Consider the following 18,350-nt stretch of genomic DNA (forward strand, 5'->3'; position numbering starts at 1 on the left):
TCTGATGTTTTCTGACTTTTGGCTGTTCTAAAACAATTTTTCAGACTAATCAAAGTACTTCTAGATGATAGTTTCTGTAGTTTAGTAGTATAGGGAGAAAAAGGAACTCAGAATGTCTTTGTTATGAACACAAACCTGTGTTTTTGTTGTGTTTCCAGTTTAGTGCTTTTAAATTCTTGAGATTAAAATAATTTGGAAAAAATTTGAGGTTCAGGTTTAATGTTTAATGAGCTTGTATTCTATTCCTATTTAATCATGTCCTGTAGTCAGGTGCCACTCTTCGTGCAAATTCACCACAAATGGCGAAGAACGTATGTAGGAGAATGTCAAGGTCCTGGTGTACGAACTGACTTCGAAATGGTTCATCTTAGAAAAGTGCCAAATCAGTACACTCACTTATCAGGTCTGCTGGATATCTTCAAATCAAAGATTGTGAGTTGGGATTGATATTGTCAGTCTTATCCGAGATCCACATAAAAGTAGAGATTTGATCATTTTTTTCAGCATATAGAAACATTTCTCTATTATATTGATAATGTAATTGCTTGGAAGAAAGCTATAAGTGACTACATAAATTACTTTGTAATTTCAAAGAAACAAAATATCCAGTTATATTTTTAGTGTACTAATTCTAAAGCAACAACTGATTTGTTTGTTTGTTCGGTCTGTTAGCATATTGACTGTGTATCTTCTACTCCTTGTCCTCTGTTGGCAATATTGCCAGTCTCCCAAGCTTAATGGGGCTCAGGTAGCTGCTTGTTTGAGCATTTGAAGCATTTGACTATGAACTCCTTAAAGTCTAAACCCTTTGGGTTCTGAATTGCATTTTTCCCCCCAAATCTTTCTCTGATTTAATTTTCATGCTTAATCTGGCTTATATCCTAGGCCTGAGAGCAGCAGGGCTAAATGGGACATGCTAAATATATTCTTATATTCTGTAACAACACTGTCTGTAGCTATAGAGGACTTGCCTGTGCTGCTCCAGGGGGCTTGGGGGAATGGGGCTGATTAGGGCTTAAGTTGAGAAGCTGTTTGTGAATACCTCTAGAAAATAGAGAAAGCTAGATAACCAAGTAGTGGAGGGGATCCTCTACTTAGAGAAATATTACTCTTAGGTTATTAGGATGCTGATTTAAATTTGGAGTATGTTAAGTGCTAAACATGACACTATCTCACAGTTGATTAATAAACTGACATCATGTGTCGTGTGATGGCTATTAATCACATTTGGCCACTTATGTGAGATAGTGGCAGCTTTAGCACTTAAATATATAAGTATATTGATTAGGATATTGATTATATGTATATTATAATGAAGTATATTGATTATAAATAAATATATTAATTATTATATATAATTACATATGTAGCATTCCTGCCAAAATGTTTAACATACTATAAATCAAACCATGAGGAAGCAATCACATATTTCCAAAGTGAGCCCTGTTTCGCAGCAGTAACTGGTCAGTATGATGATAGGCAAAATAAAGGCTGGAAGCAATTTAGATTTAAGGAGATAATGGGACCTGACAGCTAAATGCAACGCATGATTCTTGATTGGATCCTTTATCAAAACAGAATAGTCAGTAAGGACATTATTGGGACAATTGGGATGATTTTAATATGGACTGTATATTAGAAAATAGTATCAACGTTAAATTTATTGAGTGTGATAATTGTATTATAGTTGTATAGAATAATGTCTTTGTTCTTAGAAATTACATGCTAACGTATTTAAGGGTGAATTGTTATGATGCCTACCTTTTTCAGAAGGTTCAGCCAAAAAAATGTCGTATGCATAATATATATATGTGTATGTGTGGCAAAGTGTTAATGATTATGAACTCTGTGGAAGTCATATGAGTATTCATTGTACTAGTTTTCCAACCTTTCTGAAGGTTTGAGAATTTTCAAAAGAAAAAGAATTATAAGAAAAAATTGCTGAAATTTCTTTTTAAATAGGCAACATTTGTTAGAAAGATATTTAGGATTAGAATTTAATCATAAAAATATGTTTTTAGTGTTGAGGACCTAAATAGTGTGCTGGTAGAATTATTACCAACTAGATAAATACCTTTGATATTAAAAAAAAGTAATGCATTTACCCGGTTAGAAAATTAAAGTAAAAGCTTCTTTTACCTCTCCGCCTGTCTCCTCAAAGTGACAGCTGTTAGCAGTGGCTTGTGATTATCTCCATTAGAAAAATTACAGATGCTTCGATTTCAGAGAATTCCATGTATATATGTAATACTCTTTTCAAAAACCTTCTGGGCTCTGAAGTGCTGTAGGTACTGTTTAATTCCACATATAGTTTGGGAAATTTTTGTAAAAGGCAAGTATGTATTAGTATCTTCTCCATTAGTTTTCCTTTGCTCTTACCATAAGTCTTCAATTATATTTAAAATTTTTAGATCAAATTTCTGGTCACATGGAAATATCAATGCCTTATTTCTTCTTTTTCTTCTTCCTCTTCCTCCTCCTCTTCCTCCTCCTCTTCCTCCTCCTCCTCTTCTTCTTCTTCCTCTTCTTCTTTTCTTTTTTTTTTGAGACAGGGTCTCACTCTATCACCCAGGCTGCAGTGTAGGGTGTGATTATGGCTCACTGTAGCCTCAACCTCCTGGTGTCACTGAATCTTCCCACCTCCGCCTCCTGAGTAGTTGGGACTGTAGGTGTGCATCACCACACACAGCTAATCTTTGTATTTTTTGTAGAGACAGGGTTTCACCATGTTGCTCTGGCTGGTCTTAAACTCCTAGGCTCAAGCAGTCCGCCTGCTCAGCCTCCCAAAGTACCAAGATAACAGGCATGAGCCACCGCGTTGGGCCTTAGTCCTTCTTAAGAAATCATTAATGAATATTATCTTCAGATCTTTTATGTCACATCTCTTTTTTAAAGGTAGGGAATACATTGATCTGTGGAACCCAACTTAGATCTTGGCTATTTGTTAGCAGTACTTTAAAAAAAAAGTTTTTAATCAGTTTATCTCATCATCTGACAAACCTAAAACTTATTTTTTTGATAAGAAACATCTCTCAAAATTGATTTGAGAAAATTGAATTTAAGAGCTGGTTTGGGTGCTTAAGTTTAATCCTGTAAATATTTGAAAAGTCTCATAACTTCATTGTCTTTTCTTTTTCAGTTTAGACATTCTTAGTTCTTGAGATGTTCTTTACATTTTATGGTATTATATTATGACGGTTGATTTGGATGTTTGTCTCTTTTAGAACTACTTTTTTATGTTTTGAGAAGTTTAGTTTTGTAGGCTCATTTTGAATGAGTTTCATTTTAAATGTTTAATGTTCACTCCCATCCATCCTCTCTAGTGATTTTGCAGTTTTATGGTTACTCCCTACCTGCAGAATATTTCAGAACTAGGTCTTAAAATAGTGTTTGGAGTCTCTTGCTCTGTAGTAATATTGGGGTTTCGATAACTGGTCTTAGAATCTTGGGTTGCTTGCTCACCACATACAGGTGAGGGTTTTTTCCCTTCACACAATAGCCCCTAGTCCCATACCTTCCAATAGAGCCATTGTGCCAAGCAGGAGTGACCTGTCCCAATGTCTGGCTTAAGCAGAGTCTTGCAATGCCCTCACTCTGGACTGAGCCCTTTTGGTTTCATCCTAGATTGTCAGTGCCGCCTTCCACACCTTAAGGCGTGTGCCTTGAACCCCAGTTATCCTCCAGGGTCCACAAAGATATTTCCATCATTTTTCATTCTAATTCTTTCTTTTTTCTTTCTCTTTCTTTCTTTCTTCTCTTTCTCTCTTTCTTTTTTGAGATGGGGTCTCACTCTATTATCCAAGCTGGACTTCAGTGGTGAGGCACTGCAACCTCTGCCTCCCGGGATCAAGCGATTCTCCTGCCTCAGCCTCCCAAGTAGCTGGGATTACAGGCACACATCACTACTGCCCGGCTAGTTTTTGTAGTTTTAGTAGAGATGGGGTTTCACCATGTTGGCCAGGCTGGTCTTGAACTCCTGACTTCAAATGATCCTCCTGCCTTGGCCTCCCAAAGTGCTGGGATTACAGGTGTGAGCCACCATGCCTAGCCCTAATTTTTTCTTTCTGGCAATCTGTTTTTGTATTTATCTTTATGTGTCAAAGTGGCCTTGTTATGGCTTCTAGAACATTTGCTCCTTATTATAGGTGAATGCTCATTTGATATCTGGACATGACTAAAAAGTTGATACACTGACCAGCCAAAATCTCACCTTGCTGTTGGGCACAGGAGCCCAAAACTGAATTCAGTTTTTTGGGAGCAGCTCTCTACTCTTGTGACTTCAGACTGAGTTTGTGTTCTTAAAGCTACTAGTGACATTTATAGATGCTGCTGCTGAGCTAAATGTAAATGTCACGTATTCCTTTGCTACTCAAAGTGTAGTCTCCTGAACAGCAGCATCTGGAAACTGGTTAGGTATGCAGAAGAGTATTGAATCTGCATTTCACAAGTTCCCTAGGTGATTCCTATGCATATTTAAGTCCTATTTTATATTAGTTCAGATTAAGCATTATGAAGGAAAGCTGAGGTCATAGGATGTTTAAATGACAGTATTAAGTTTTGTGATTTTTCGTGAATTGACATAAATCTAAATTTTCTTTTGTTAACTGATTCGTTAATCTATTTTGTGTGAGTGAGCATTCATTTCTCTTAGTCTGAAATTTTGGTTAAATATTCAAGGCTGGCTTTCATTTGAGTTTATTTTCATTTAAAAAAAAGAAGAGACATCCTCTCCCCAAACCAAGTCTTATACTTTTCTGATACTTTTACTTATTTGAAAAATGAATCACCTTTTTTTCACATTTAATATGTCTGAAGTGAATAGTAAGAAATGGTGTTTTATGATTAAAATAGTAAAAGATACTTAAAGAACATTTTGCTTAATAGAATGTAATATCTCTTTTTCTAATAGCAGTTTAAACAGCTTTATTTTAAAGCTATGGCATTATTTTGGAAACTTTTTTTAGCTACATCAAATGAAAACATTTGTGGAAGCAGTATGTAGAAATTATGGAAATCCTTCTGTACACACAAATAGGTGGACAAAAATACAGTGATTCTTTGGAAAGTTTACTTTTCCATTTTTTAAAACCTAGTCTCACAATTGCCAGTACTGTTGCTTAGTATAGGATCTTTCCTCTTCTTCATCCCTGATCCACCTCTTAAGCTTTTGGACTGTGAGAATTTCTTCTGTGAAAAGGATTTCCTAAATTTTGCATCTGTGGCTCTAATGACTTCGGTTACTTATTTTTCCTTTGGAATGGCTAGAATATCATGTTTTTAGTAACTAGAATATGCACCCTATTGTTTAACACTAGAGACTGAAAATCTAGGTTTCATAAAGCTAGTATTAATCCATTCCATAAGTTTGAAATTTTGATGTTGAATTAATACGAAAGGGTACCAGCATTTACATGGTATTGTCTTTGCATGTATTTCCTAGGGATGTCCTTTAACTCCGTTGCCTCCAGTTAATATTGCTATTCGATTTACCTATGTACTTCAAGATTGGCAACAGTATTTTTGGCCTCAGCAACCTCCAGGTGAGAGCATTTAGAACTATATTTAACTTATTGAATATAAATGGAAAAGATACATTCAGAAATTACAATTACTTAACAAGAGTTTCAAGTGTTTTACATTAGAAATATTTGTGATTCATTTTAAATGTAATAATATTGTTGCTTTCATTGCCCTTATCATTTTTTTTCTCTTAAAGAAAAACTGTGGGTTTTCTAGGGATAGTAATACTCTATGTTTGACAATCTGTCTTTAAAAGCCTTATATAAGGCACCCCTTGCTGTGGCATATCATATGCCATAAATGTAGCGAATGATTAACATGTCTGTTTTTAGACTATTATAAGAGCAGAGCTGTTCTCAGCTCACCCTCATAAAATGAGAACAGACATGCAAAAAACTTTAAAGAGAGTATTGTTTCAAGAAAGGGGGCTAAACAAGGAAAGCAGAGGAGAAAAATATATGTAGGGGAAAATAATAATTAACTTGTATGTTATAGAAATATCAAAATCAATTTGCCTGCTTACCCTTGATAAACAGATTCATTCAACAATTATTAATTATTAACCTGTAATAGACTAGGCAGTGCTAAGGACAGCAATATGAACAACACATTACCTAAGTTCTAGAAAAGCTCAGTTTCATGGACATATGTCCTAATTAACATTTTGATTCATGGGTGTTTCTTTCATATGTTTGATTATATTGAAGCCCATCTAATAAGGAATATAATACAAACCTATAAAATACAAGAATTTCACTAGCTTGAAAACATTTTTTAATCTACCTCCCCTAAAGAGAAATAAAATAAACTAATATTCTTTACTGTTTATTTTTGTTCTAAGTAGTTGGCTATTTATAGGATTGAAAATAATTGGTAGGCATGAGATGATATAAAAATTAATATAATGCAGGCCAGGCATGGTGACTCACACCTGTAATCCCAGCACTTTGGGAGGCCAAGGCAGGCAGATCACCTGAGGTCAGGAGTTCAAGACCAGCCTAGCCAAATGGTGAAACCTTGTCTCTACTAAAAATACAAAAATTAGCCAGATGCAGTGGCAGGAGTCTGTAATCCCAGCTACTTGGGAGGCTGAGGCAGGAGAATCCCTTGAACCTGGGAGGTGGAGGTTGCAGTGAGCCGACGTTGCACCACTGTACTCTAGCCTAGGTGACAGAGTGAGACTCTATCTCAAAAAAAAAAATTTTTTTTTTAAGGTAATATATCCTTAGCTTTTGGCAGTTATATGTACTACTACTATTTTATTTTATATATCACAAAATAATTTGCAACTCTAATGTACACTATAAAAGGACCGTATCTAAACTACAACAGAGAAATGAAAGCTAAGCTTTAGATTTATATCAGAAGAAACACACAAATGTTTGTGTTCGTGATTTTAGTTCCCAGATAACAGTACCCACTGGACAAGTTATAGTCTATGTCTAGTTAGAAGTTTCCATTCTTATCTTATTTTTTTTTTTCCAAGGCTACTCTCTTACGAAGCAGTTTTAAAGATTTCCTAAGGTAGTGTGGTCTGCTCATGATCTGTGAAGAAGCTCAAGAGTTAGAACCTTAGCATTATAAGATTGCCAATAAGGTCTTTGTTAATCTTCTATTGTCAAGTTTTTAAAATGGGGATTAAAAATAATTAACCTTCTCCCTCAGTAGGTTGAAAGTCATATAAATTCTTAACATTTTCCTTTATAAGGGGAAAGGGACTGAACATGTAATATAATATGGACAAGACACTGTGCTTTTTGTATTTTATATGCTATTTTGTATAATTTTCACTTACCTATGAGACTATTATTATTATTATCTTTTGTTTTGTTTTTTGAGAGAGTCTTGCTCTGTCACCCAGGCTGGAGTGCAGTGGCATGATCTCGGCTCACTGCAGCCTCTGCCTCCTGGGTTCAAGCGATTCTCCTGCCTCAGCCTCAGCCTCCTGAGTACAGGTATGCACCACCATGCCTGGATAATTTTTGTATTTTTTAGTAGATATGGGGTTTCACCATGTTGGCCAGGCTGGTCTCGAACTCCTGACCTCAGGTGATCCACCCTCCCCAGCTTCCCAAAGTGCTGGAATTAGAGGTTTGAGCCATTGTGCCCAGCCCAAGACATGTATTATTATCTTTCTTAGAGATGTAAGTTTCTTAGATTGTAAGTTTTTTAAAGAACTCACGTAAGTGGCTTAAAGTCATGTGGTCACCATGTGATAACGTTTGCATACAAACACTAGTCAAACTCCAAGCCCAATACGCTTTTCACTCCACGAGTTGCTTCTCCCTTTTTAATTCCGCTAAAACAGTTATATTTTAGTAATAATTTTTAATTTACTAATTTATAAAAATGTGCTTGTAATTTTGAAGTTTTACAAACTCACTTGTAACAATGCTAGTCATTGTGATCTTTCTTATTATAAGCATTCTTTAGTTGGAAAAATGGAATTGACTTGAGAAAATTTACTGAATCAAGTAATTGATTCATATTTGATGACTAATTTTAAATCATTTACTTAGGATGTAGATAAATATCAGATGTGATTTTAGCAAATATGGGAAGTTTTCTTAACTCAGTAGGCTTTAATTTTAGGAAATCCTAGTGTAATGTGAATAATTAAACATCACAATTTGTATTATTTCAAAGAGAAAAAAAATCCTTTTGATGACTTTTAGAAATGCTTATTACTTCCTCAGGAGAGACAGAACTAAGAGGAATGATTTACCTTCTAAGTTCTCTTCTGGTCTAGTGTGCCATTCATAATGGAAAGGAGGTTCTTTTCTGATCTTTATATATTTCCATTTACTGTCAGCCAAAATATAATGTTATTAATGATGACAAATGTACTAATTTCCTATTCAGAAATTACTGACAGCAAAACTGATTAATGTAGTTGGTGAATAGATTTTTAAATACTTGGATACTCTTTTTGGATTATATTGATTACATTCTTTTAAAGTGCAAAAAAAATTACAGAAATATATTCTCTTGAGTAATATTTAAGGAATATTTGAGAAGGGCAAAATTTAAAATACATGGCCTGAATGAAATATTGGATAAATAGGAAATAAGTGTGCCCTTTTACTATAACGTTCTCTGGGGAAGTCAAATATTTGTTAGACTACGTATGCTGTAACTTGCTCTACCTTGCTGACTTGCTATATGTGTTCTCTTGTAGACACTTTTAAAGCTATAATATTCCAAAGGGCTTAACTAGAATAGACTCTTCTATATTTTTTCCCAAATGATGGAAAAATATTTCTTTTGTTTAGACATAGATGCCCTTGTAGGAGGAGAAGTTGGAGGTTTGGAGTTTGGCAAGTTACCATTTGGTGCCTGTGAAGATCCTATTAGGTGAGAATTTCAACCTGTCATTTGAATTGTGGGAATATTTTACTTCAAATTTATATTGATATTGATTTTACTGTGCTTTATGATGCTATAGCCTGCTGGGATGAATGTAGTACTGGAAATAAAGAAAGATGTACACCTGGGCCAGGCACAGGCTCATGCCTGTAATCCTAGCACTTTGGGAGGCTGCAGTGGGCGACTCCTGAGGTCAGGTGTTAAAGACCAGCCTGACCAACGTGGCAAAACCCCATCTCTATGAAAGAATATAAAAATTAAATGGGTGTGGTTGCGCACACCTGTAATCCCAGCTACTCAAGAGGTTGAGGCACAAGAATCATTTGAACCTGGCAGGCAGAGGTTGCAGTGAGCTAAGATCACACCACTGCACTCCAACCTGGGCAACAGAGCAAGACTCTGTCTCAAAAAAAGAAAGAAAGAAAGACCTACATTTCCTTTCTTTATTTTATATTTATACATGAAAACTTTCTGAGATTTAATATTCATCTATAATTCAGCAAACTGTGTCCTTTGGGCCAGATCTGGCCTTTAGCCTGTTTTTGTATGGTCAGTGAAGTCAGGATAGTGTTTACATTTTTAAAGGTTATAAAAGAAAAAAAATGAAACAGAGACTGTACATGGTTCACAAAGCCTAAGATATTTACTCTCTGGCTCTTTATAGAAAATGTTTGCCAATTCCTGATCTATAACATTTTTGAAACTTGAGATATAATTTACCTGCCATAAAATTCGCTATTTAGAAGTGTACAATTCACTGGTTTTTAATATTTACAGAGCTGTGCAACCATCATAATCATCTAATTCCAGAACATTTTCATAACCTTAAAAAGAAATTCTTCACCTCTTAGCCATCATTTCCCCCTAGTCCTCTCAACCCTCTGACTCTAGGCAAACACTGATATACTTTCTGTCTCTTTGGATTTACCTATTCTGGGCATTTCGTATAAATGGAATCATATGACATGTGGCTTTCTTTGTGTCTCACTTCTTTTAATTAGCATGTTTTCAAGGTTTGTCCATCTTGTAGCATGAATCAGTACAGTAGTCACCCCTTATCCACAGCTGGTATGTTGCAAGATCCCGAGTGGATGACTGAAACCATGGACAGTACCACACACTAAATATACTGTTTTTTCCTATGCATACATACAAGTAGTAAAATTTAATTTATAAATTTGGCACAGTAAGATTTCCAGGTGATGTAGTAATACAAAATAAATAAATACATAAAATGAATATAAATTAGGCATGGTAAGAGATGGACAATAATAACTAATAATAACATAGAACAGCTATAACAATATACCTTAATAAAAGTTATGTAAATGTGATCAGTATATCTCATTGTACCATGCACATTCTTCTTGTGATCGCTCTGATCACCAAGACAGTTACTAAGTGAATAACAGGGCAGGTAGCATAGACAGTGTAGATACACTGGACAAAGGGATGATTCACCTACTGCGATGGGATGGCACAAGATTTCACCATGCTCCTCAGAACAACATGTGATTTTAAATTTATGGAATTTTTTTTCTGGAATTTTTCACTTAATATTTTCAGACTGCAGTTGATTTAGGGTAACTGAAGCTGCAGAAAGTAAGGCTGTGGATAAGGGGGAATTAAGGTACTTCTGTGCTTTTTATGACTGTAAATATACCATTGTATGGATATGCCACATTTTGTTTATCCATTCATTAGTTGGTGGGTTATTTATGCTTTTTGGCTATTATGTATAATGAGATTAATGTTTGCAAAACATTAACGTCATAAGGATGTGCTATCATTTGCTAAATAAGTTGTTTCCAGTTTGTTGTATTATAAATAATGCCACTGTAACATACTTTTGTTTCCTTGGAATAGTTTTCTAGAAGTATTAAATATAATTGCTGGGTCAGTATTAAAGCTTTTGGTTGTATTTTATGTTTTACTTTAGTGAACTCCATTTAGCTACTACATGGCCTCATCTGACAGAAGGGATCATTGTGGATAATGATGTTTATTCGTAAGTATGTTAAGAGTAGTAGTACAATGAGATTAAAAAACTTCAGTAGAATAACTCTCAAATTGCTAGTAATTTTTATGTGCATTTTTAATTGTTTTCTTTTGATTTTAATGTTCCCTTTTGTGTTTTATTGTCTAAGGACTTTGATTTCTTATGATGTTATTTTTTAAAAACTTATCCAAATGGCTCTATGTATCCCTGGATAAGAGTAAGTTTAAGGGAGGCTAAATGGATTGCTTGTCCTTCTATGTTTTTATTAGACTGCATTTTAATAAGTTCATGAATCTTGCAGATTGTCATAATTAGGATCTTATGTTTATTGGTTTACATTTTAGTGATTTGGATCCTATTCAAGCTCCGCATTGGTCTGTTAGAGTTCGAAAAGCTGAGAATCCTCAGTGTTTGCTGGGTAAGGTATATTATGCTCCATTCCTGAAATACCACTGATCTGCTTAACTTCCAAATCAGAAACACTGCATACATTCTTTATACTTTGTCACCTCCTCAGTTAACACCATGTAGGAAAAAAATCATTGCCAATAGCAGTGAATCTTTTTTTGAATAGTGCCAGCAAATTCTCCATTATTTTCTCATTATCTCAGCTTTATTTTTCTGACGTGCTTTTTTTTTTTTTTTTTTTTTTTGAGATGGAGTCTCACTCTGTCACTCAGGCTGGAGTGCTGTGGCGCCATCTCAGCTCACTGCAAGCTCTGCCTCCCAGGTTCACGCCATTCTCCTGCTCAGCCTCCCGAGTAGCTGGGATTACAGGTGCCCACCACCACACCTGCTAATTTTTTGTGTTTTTAGTAGAGACGGGATTTCACCATGTTAGCCAGGATGGTCTCGATCTCCTGACCTCGTGATCCACCCGCCTCGGCCTCCCAAGATGCTGGCATTACAGGTGTGAGCCACTGTGCCCAGCCTGAAGAGCACTGTTTTTGACGGTGCACATTAGAGCCCTTCTGTAGAGTTGTGTCACATCTGCAGCCTATTTCTGATATGAGAAAAGAAATGTGAATAATCTTATACACCTCACAAGGTTATTTGAGGGATCAAGTAAAATAACATAAATGGTTATTTATGAAAATATTAATTGCTATTCAGATACTATTATTGTATCTTATGTCTGGGATTCGTCCCCTTCTCTTTTTTTAGGTGTATCTCTTTCATGAAGTCTTTTGAATCCATCTCCTCAATGTGCCTTGTCATCTTTTTCCTCCTTATATTTAGTACACATGAGAATATTTTCTCCTTTTTTTAATGTTCATCCATGCTACCTTAACTCCCTGTCATTTGATATATTACCATTTAACTGATAGAGTTACCAAATATTTATTATGACAGTAATGATGCATTTCTCTAAAGCATTGTTTTCTTGGGCTCTTTATCATTCATATGCTATTTGTCAAATGCTGATTAGTAGTTGCCATTTGTGCTAACTATATAATAGCGAAAACAAAGATGTTTAATGTATAAGTCTACCATTGGCTAATTTGTCTGGGGTTTTAGGGCAACAGTATAGAGTCAATGTCAAGAGTTTTACAGTCGGACAGACCTCAGTTCAAATCCTAGATTGACCACATTCGTCAAATTTCTTAATCTTTTTAAGCCCCAGAGTCCTCGTAAGTAAAATAGAGATAACATTAGTACTTACTTCATAGGGTTATTGGGAGGATCAAATGAGATTATGTACCTGTGTGTGTGTATATATATCACATTTAACAGTGCCTTTGTTATAGTAAATGAACAGTAAATGCTCTCTGTTGTTTAATCGTTGAATTACTACATATTATGTTTACGTACTAAGTTGCTTCTTAGTAACATTATTATTCCTCGTCTTGCAACTATGTGATATTTGCTGAGGACCTTAGAATTGAAAGTATTCCCATTTTAGTTTAATGTTCCATGATCTTACCTTACTTCTTATAATATTTTGTATGACTAGATTATAGACTTTTCCTACCTTTCTGAGGAAGCCCCCAAAAAGTTATGGGTTAATTCAGAATTAGTTGGTGAATTATAAAATTTTGATGTACTTGATGTATCTTAGTACTGATAGTATTTGTTAAGCATTCATTTATTTGTGTAAACATTGTTGCTCTTTAGAAGATTCAAATCGCTTTACCTCTTTTTATTGTAATGACAGACAGCTGGGTGCAATGGCTCATGCCTATAATCCCGGCACTTTGAGAGGCTGAGGCAAGCGGATTGCTTGAGCCCAGGAGTTTGAGTCCAGTGTTGGCAACATGGCGAAACCTCATCTCTACAAAGAATACAAAAATTAGCTGGGCATGGTGATGCACACCTGCAGTCCCAGCCTACCCAGGAGGCTGAGGTGGGAGGATCACCTGAGCCTGGGAGGTGAAGGCTGCAGTGAGCCATGATTGTGCCACTGCACTCCAGCGTGGGCGACAGAGTAAGACTCTGTCTCAAAAACAATAATAATGACAGAAAGAATACCATTAATATGTAGCAGAAACTGAAATATCTTTATCCTACATGATTTCCTAATCCTCTAGATACATATCCTTAGTGTTTCTTCTTAATTTTATTTATTAATGGATTTAGATTCTAGTAGTGTAGCAGTTGGGGAAAGATTACTACATACCCAGAGTAAGTTCTTGTTACTTATGTAACTTAATGACAAATGGATGTTGGGTCTCATTGAGGCATACAGTAAGTACTATTAGGTATAATTATTTTTTTCTTTCCTTCTAGAAGGAATTCTAAGGAAAAGCTTTTTAAATATCCTGGGACATGGAGACAAAGAAAAGAACAAGGCTACCTTTGATATAGGATTAATTCTTGCCTTTTTCAATTGAAAAACTGAATGGTTTTACTTTCTACCATATCTTAGTTAATAGCTTTTGTGGAAAGACATACTTTAATTTATAGGACTGATTTTGTTTTTTCAGTTAAGTGTCAAAAATGATAACTTTTTTCCTACATAGGTGATTTTGTCACTGAATTTTTTAAAATTTGCCGTCGAAAGGAGTCAACTGATGAGATTCTTGGACGATCCGCATTTGAGGAAGAAGGCAAAGGTAACCTACATTTTTTTTTAACATTACCTTCAGATGTCTTCCTCTTTTTCCTTGACACATTTTTCAGCAACTTTTCATGTATTTTCTCATTTTGAATTAAGTTGGAGAATCAAGTTTTGATGGACCTGACAGCTACAGTTCCTTTCCAGGCTATACCCAGTGCTTGTTAAGACATTAAGGGCATTTAATAAGTTCTTTCCACCAAAAATGTAAAATATTTTGAGAAGTAGAGTTTTAGAGGTTAAATTTTGAAGTCTCCTGGGGAGAAATAATTTGTGTGACACCACTGTCACTCATGCTTGCACATAAAGCTGAACGTGTATATTAATATTTTATAATTCCAAGACCATGTAACACTAGTAAAAAGAATGAGTAAAATATTCTATACAATCATCAATTTGTTCATCACTTTCACCTGCTAAGGTTGGTGATATAATTTATATTTATTTCTGTTGTTTTTATAGAAACTGCTGATATAACTCATGCTTTGTCAAAATTGACAGAGCCGGCATCAGTTCCAATTCATAAATTATCAGTTTCAAATATGGTACACACTGCAAAGAAGAAAATCCGAAAACATAGAGGTGTAGAGGAGTCACCGCTAAATAACGATGTCCTCAATACTATTCTCCTGGTAATTAAATGTTCTGTCTTTATAGGTCTATCTGCAGAATCATTTATTCATTATATATTCAGCTCCTTCTATGTGGTAGACAGTGACTTTGGAATATAAAATGAATGAAACAGTTACCACATTTAGAAAATTTCTACTAGTTTAGTGGTAAGAAGGAAAGTAAATAGTAGTTATGATACCATGTTGCACGTGAGAAATCTGGCAAGGGGGCTGTGAGAGCACAGCAGAGGTGCATTTGTCCCTGTCTGGGCAGTGGGAATCAGGGAAGGCTTCATGAAGAGGGACATTTGAGCTGAATCTTGATGAAAAGAAGGCTTTAGAAGCAGAGGAACAGCAGAGGTTTGAGAGCATGCTGAACAGTTGACATTTTGTAGAGTGCTTCCCAGAGCGTGACCAGGGTTGAGGCTGGAGAAGTAGTAGATAACCTGCCATGCTGAAGCACTGGCTTTTATCTTGCAGTTTAAGTAGAAGATCAAAATGATTAGAATTTTTTTTTTTTTTTTGAGACAAAGTCTCGCTCTGTCTCGGCTCACTGCAACCTCCACCTCCTGGGTTCAAGCGATTTTCCTGCCTCAGCCTCCCTAGTAGCTGGAACTACAGTTGCGTGCCACCACGCCTGGCTAATTTTTTGTATTTTTTTAGTAGAGATGGGGTTTCACTGTGTTAGCCAGGATGGTCTTGAGCTCCTGACCTCATAATCCGCCCGCCTTGGCCTCCCAAACTGCTGGGATTACAGGCGTGAGCCACTGCACCTGGCCCCAGAATTATATTTTTGAAAGGTTGCTTTGACAGTAGTTGAGGGAAAGCTTTTAGTGAGAATGAGAGGGAGATAAGTAGAGGGCTAAGGTGGCTCCTAGGTATAACAGGATGGAATGGCCCCAGCCTGGGGGCATCCACACCATGGTTTAATGTCTGCATGACTTACTGCGTGACTTTGAATAAGTCACTTCAGTTTTCTCATCTGTAAAATATGGCTAACAAAGCCTTGCGAGATTGCTGTGAGGATTACAGGATCTTCTGTGACACTGCCTGGCGTATATGGGCCTTTGATAAATGATAGCTATTTTTACTGTAATTGTGGTTAAAATCATATTCCTGGAAATTTGTGCATTGGGAAAAACCTTCAAGAAAAGTGTTGAAAAGAAAACTGGACTTGGAAACTTAATGTTAATCTTATCTACCATTTGTCTGAACAAAACTTTTAGCCAACTTTTTAGCTTGTACGTCGTAAGATGTGGGCAGTGATACTTAGCTCAAACAGTTGTATGAGAATAGGATAATGCTGGCAATTGTGCCTGGTACTGGCACTTGGCACATAGTAGGTCATCTAATTTTTAAAAGTCTGTTGGACATGTTCTATGATATGTGGCAAAGTATACATAGTGAGAGGAATTACTAATCAGCAATACCACAAAACAATTGAGAGGAACAGTGATAAAAGGACTATAAATAAATTTCTGTAGAGAGCCTCCTTTTTAAGACTGTATTCTTAAAGAATGTTATTCAAATCATGTAGCTCAGTTGTCATGTACACTGGATTTTTTTGACCACTCCTACACGTACATATAAACAGAAACCATATGGAAAAGGTACATCGGTTATTATAGGTTTAGACTGCTTCCTACTTTCCAGGGGTATCATAAAATAAAGTTGTGGGTCTTGAATATCATCTCTTAGTAGTCTATATATGAAAGCCTGTGGATGATGTAACTCTTCAGATCCTCATGAGTTCATGGGTGTTTTTAAATTGTCTTTTATGGTTTTGTTTTTTAAATAGTAGTAACTCTAAAAAAATGTAATGGCCTTGGATGAGCATGAAGTCACAGTGATGAGATTTTGCTTTTGCACCATTCAGCTTACAGAATCAAGTGATTACTTTTAAGAAAAAAATTCTAATTTCTAAAATTGGCTAGTCACTGAAACCTTGTGTATTTTCAAGGAAAAATAGAAAAAAATTGAGAGTGTAGAACAAACTGGCCAATACAACTGGAACATTTCTATTGTTAGAGCAGCAAAACCATTAAAAAGTTAAATAATGTCTATATGAGTTATAAAAATCAACAAAATAGGAAATGTGGTCTAAAACACGATTATCTTTTTCCTTTCCTTCAAGTTCTTATTCCCTGATGCTGTTTCTGAGAAACCATTAGATGTAACTACTTCAACAGATAATAATTATCCTCCATCAGAGAGTGAAGACTATGTAAGTTGATTTGGGGTTCAATATTAAAATGTTTTAAATGCACTGAATTTCTAGAGGTTCTATATATTTCTAGTTTAATAGCTTAATATCTTTTTATTTTAAAAATTACCTTGGGAATTTTGGATGGGAGATCATGGTTTCCACTTAGATAACTAGCACAGATACATATTTTGAGTAGCAAGAATTTTTCTGGAAACAATGAAAAAATAGCATGAATATACTCTACACAGCTGTAGGATTTCTCTCATTGTAGAGTTTTGGTGAAATCATTAAATTTATGTTTTTCAACAGATTCTTTTCTATATTTTAAAACTAGTTAGTAAATGGAAAACTCTTTAATGAAGTAAAATGTGTAAAATTAGGTAAATTTTCATGGTCTCTTTGTTTAGTCTTTGAAAAATTAAGAAGTGGAAGAATTTAAATGACAAGTGTAGATATATGTCAAACTTTACAGTTATTGTTGAGAAGTAGATTTCATGAGGTGAGAGAAAAAAGCAAAGGCTTTTTACATTTTCAGTTTAGACAGTTATGATATTTGTTTAGACATGCTCATTTTGTAATTAAAAGATTTTTAAAACAACACATGAAATTTGGAATACTTCCTAGAGATTCCGCAGAAGAAATTGAAAGCTACAACTATAGCTTCATTAAGCTATAGCTTTATGTTTTTTAATCTTAGTAGAAATCTTGAAAATATGGGACTGCCTAAGAATAGTTTATGCAGTAGTGTATTAGATATTTGATAATGCCTAGTTTAGGTGGGATAGGTTAATTTTAGAATTAAAATCTCTCCCTACGACCTCTTCAATTATATGTGTAAAGTATTTTGGTAACAAGTTTGCTTTGTTTCTATTTTGTTAAATTTAGAATCTCTACAATCAGTTCAAGTCTGCACCATCTGACAGTTTAACATACAAATTGGCTTTGTGTCTCTGTATGATCAATTTTTACCATGGAGGGTTGAAAGGAGTGGCACACCTCTGGCAGGAATTTGTTCTTGAAATGCGTTTCCGATGGGAAAACAACTTTCTAATTCCAGGGTAATAATTTCAATTTTCAGTTGTTTAGATGGGATTTTGTTTGTTAGCAGACATTTGACTTTTGACCTATTTTTCCCTCTTCAAGGAAATCTGCCCTAAGAAAGTGGCAAGAAGCTTAGACATGATTTATGTTAGAGGTGTTCGCTGCAGCAAGTTTATTAATATAATAGAAAAAGAGGCAAAACCTAAATATCAAACATAAAAGAATAAATAAATTATACTGTATCTCTACAATAGAAAATTACAGGCCGGGCGCAGTGGCTCAAGCTTGTAATCCCAGCACTATGGGAGGCTGAGACGGGCGGATCACGAGGTCAGGAGATCGAGACCATCCTGGCTAACACGGTGAAACCTCGTCTCTACTAAAAATACAAATAACAAGCCGGGCGAGGTGGCGAGCGCCTGTAGTCCCAGCTACTCCGGAGGCTGAGGCAGGAGAATGGCGTAAACCCGGGAGGCGGAGCTTGCAGTGAGCTGAGATCCTGCCACTGCACTCCAGCCCAGGCGACAGAGCGAGACTCCGTCTCAAAAAAAA

General features: G+C 35.5%; 1 protein-coding gene across 3 annotated transcripts in view; it reads left to right on the forward strand.

Moving 5' to 3' along the window:
* RAB3GAP1 (RAB3 GTPase activating protein catalytic subunit 1) overlaps positions 1 to 18,350 on the forward strand; it is a 114,744-nt gene that overhangs the window by 62,430 nt on the left and 33,964 nt on the right. For all 3 annotated transcript variants that reach the window (XR_002726671.1, XM_023193744.1, XM_023193745.1), the window contains 9 exons: positions 267 to 432; positions 5,441 to 5,540; positions 8,793 to 8,874; positions 10,826 to 10,894; positions 11,230 to 11,303; positions 13,846 to 13,938; positions 14,403 to 14,572; positions 16,686 to 16,775; positions 17,643 to 17,815. Coding sequence is in view for 2 of the 3 variants with exons in the window: in XM_023193744.1 (XP_023049512.1) it covers positions 267 to 432; positions 5,441 to 5,540; positions 8,793 to 8,874; positions 10,826 to 10,894; positions 11,230 to 11,303; positions 13,846 to 13,938; positions 14,403 to 14,572; positions 16,686 to 16,775; positions 17,643 to 17,815 (1,017 nt within the window). In the remaining variant the exon portion in view is untranslated. The remainder of the gene's footprint in view (positions 1 to 266; positions 433 to 5,440; positions 5,541 to 8,792; positions 8,875 to 10,825; positions 10,895 to 11,229; positions 11,304 to 13,845; positions 13,939 to 14,402; positions 14,573 to 16,685; positions 16,776 to 17,642; positions 17,816 to 18,350) is intronic.

This window comes from Piliocolobus tephrosceles, chromosome 11, assembly GCF_002776525.5.
Source record: "Piliocolobus tephrosceles isolate RC106 chromosome 11, ASM277652v3, whole genome shotgun sequence".
Lineage (NCBI taxonomy): Eukaryota > Metazoa > Chordata > Mammalia > Primates > Cercopithecidae > Piliocolobus > Piliocolobus tephrosceles.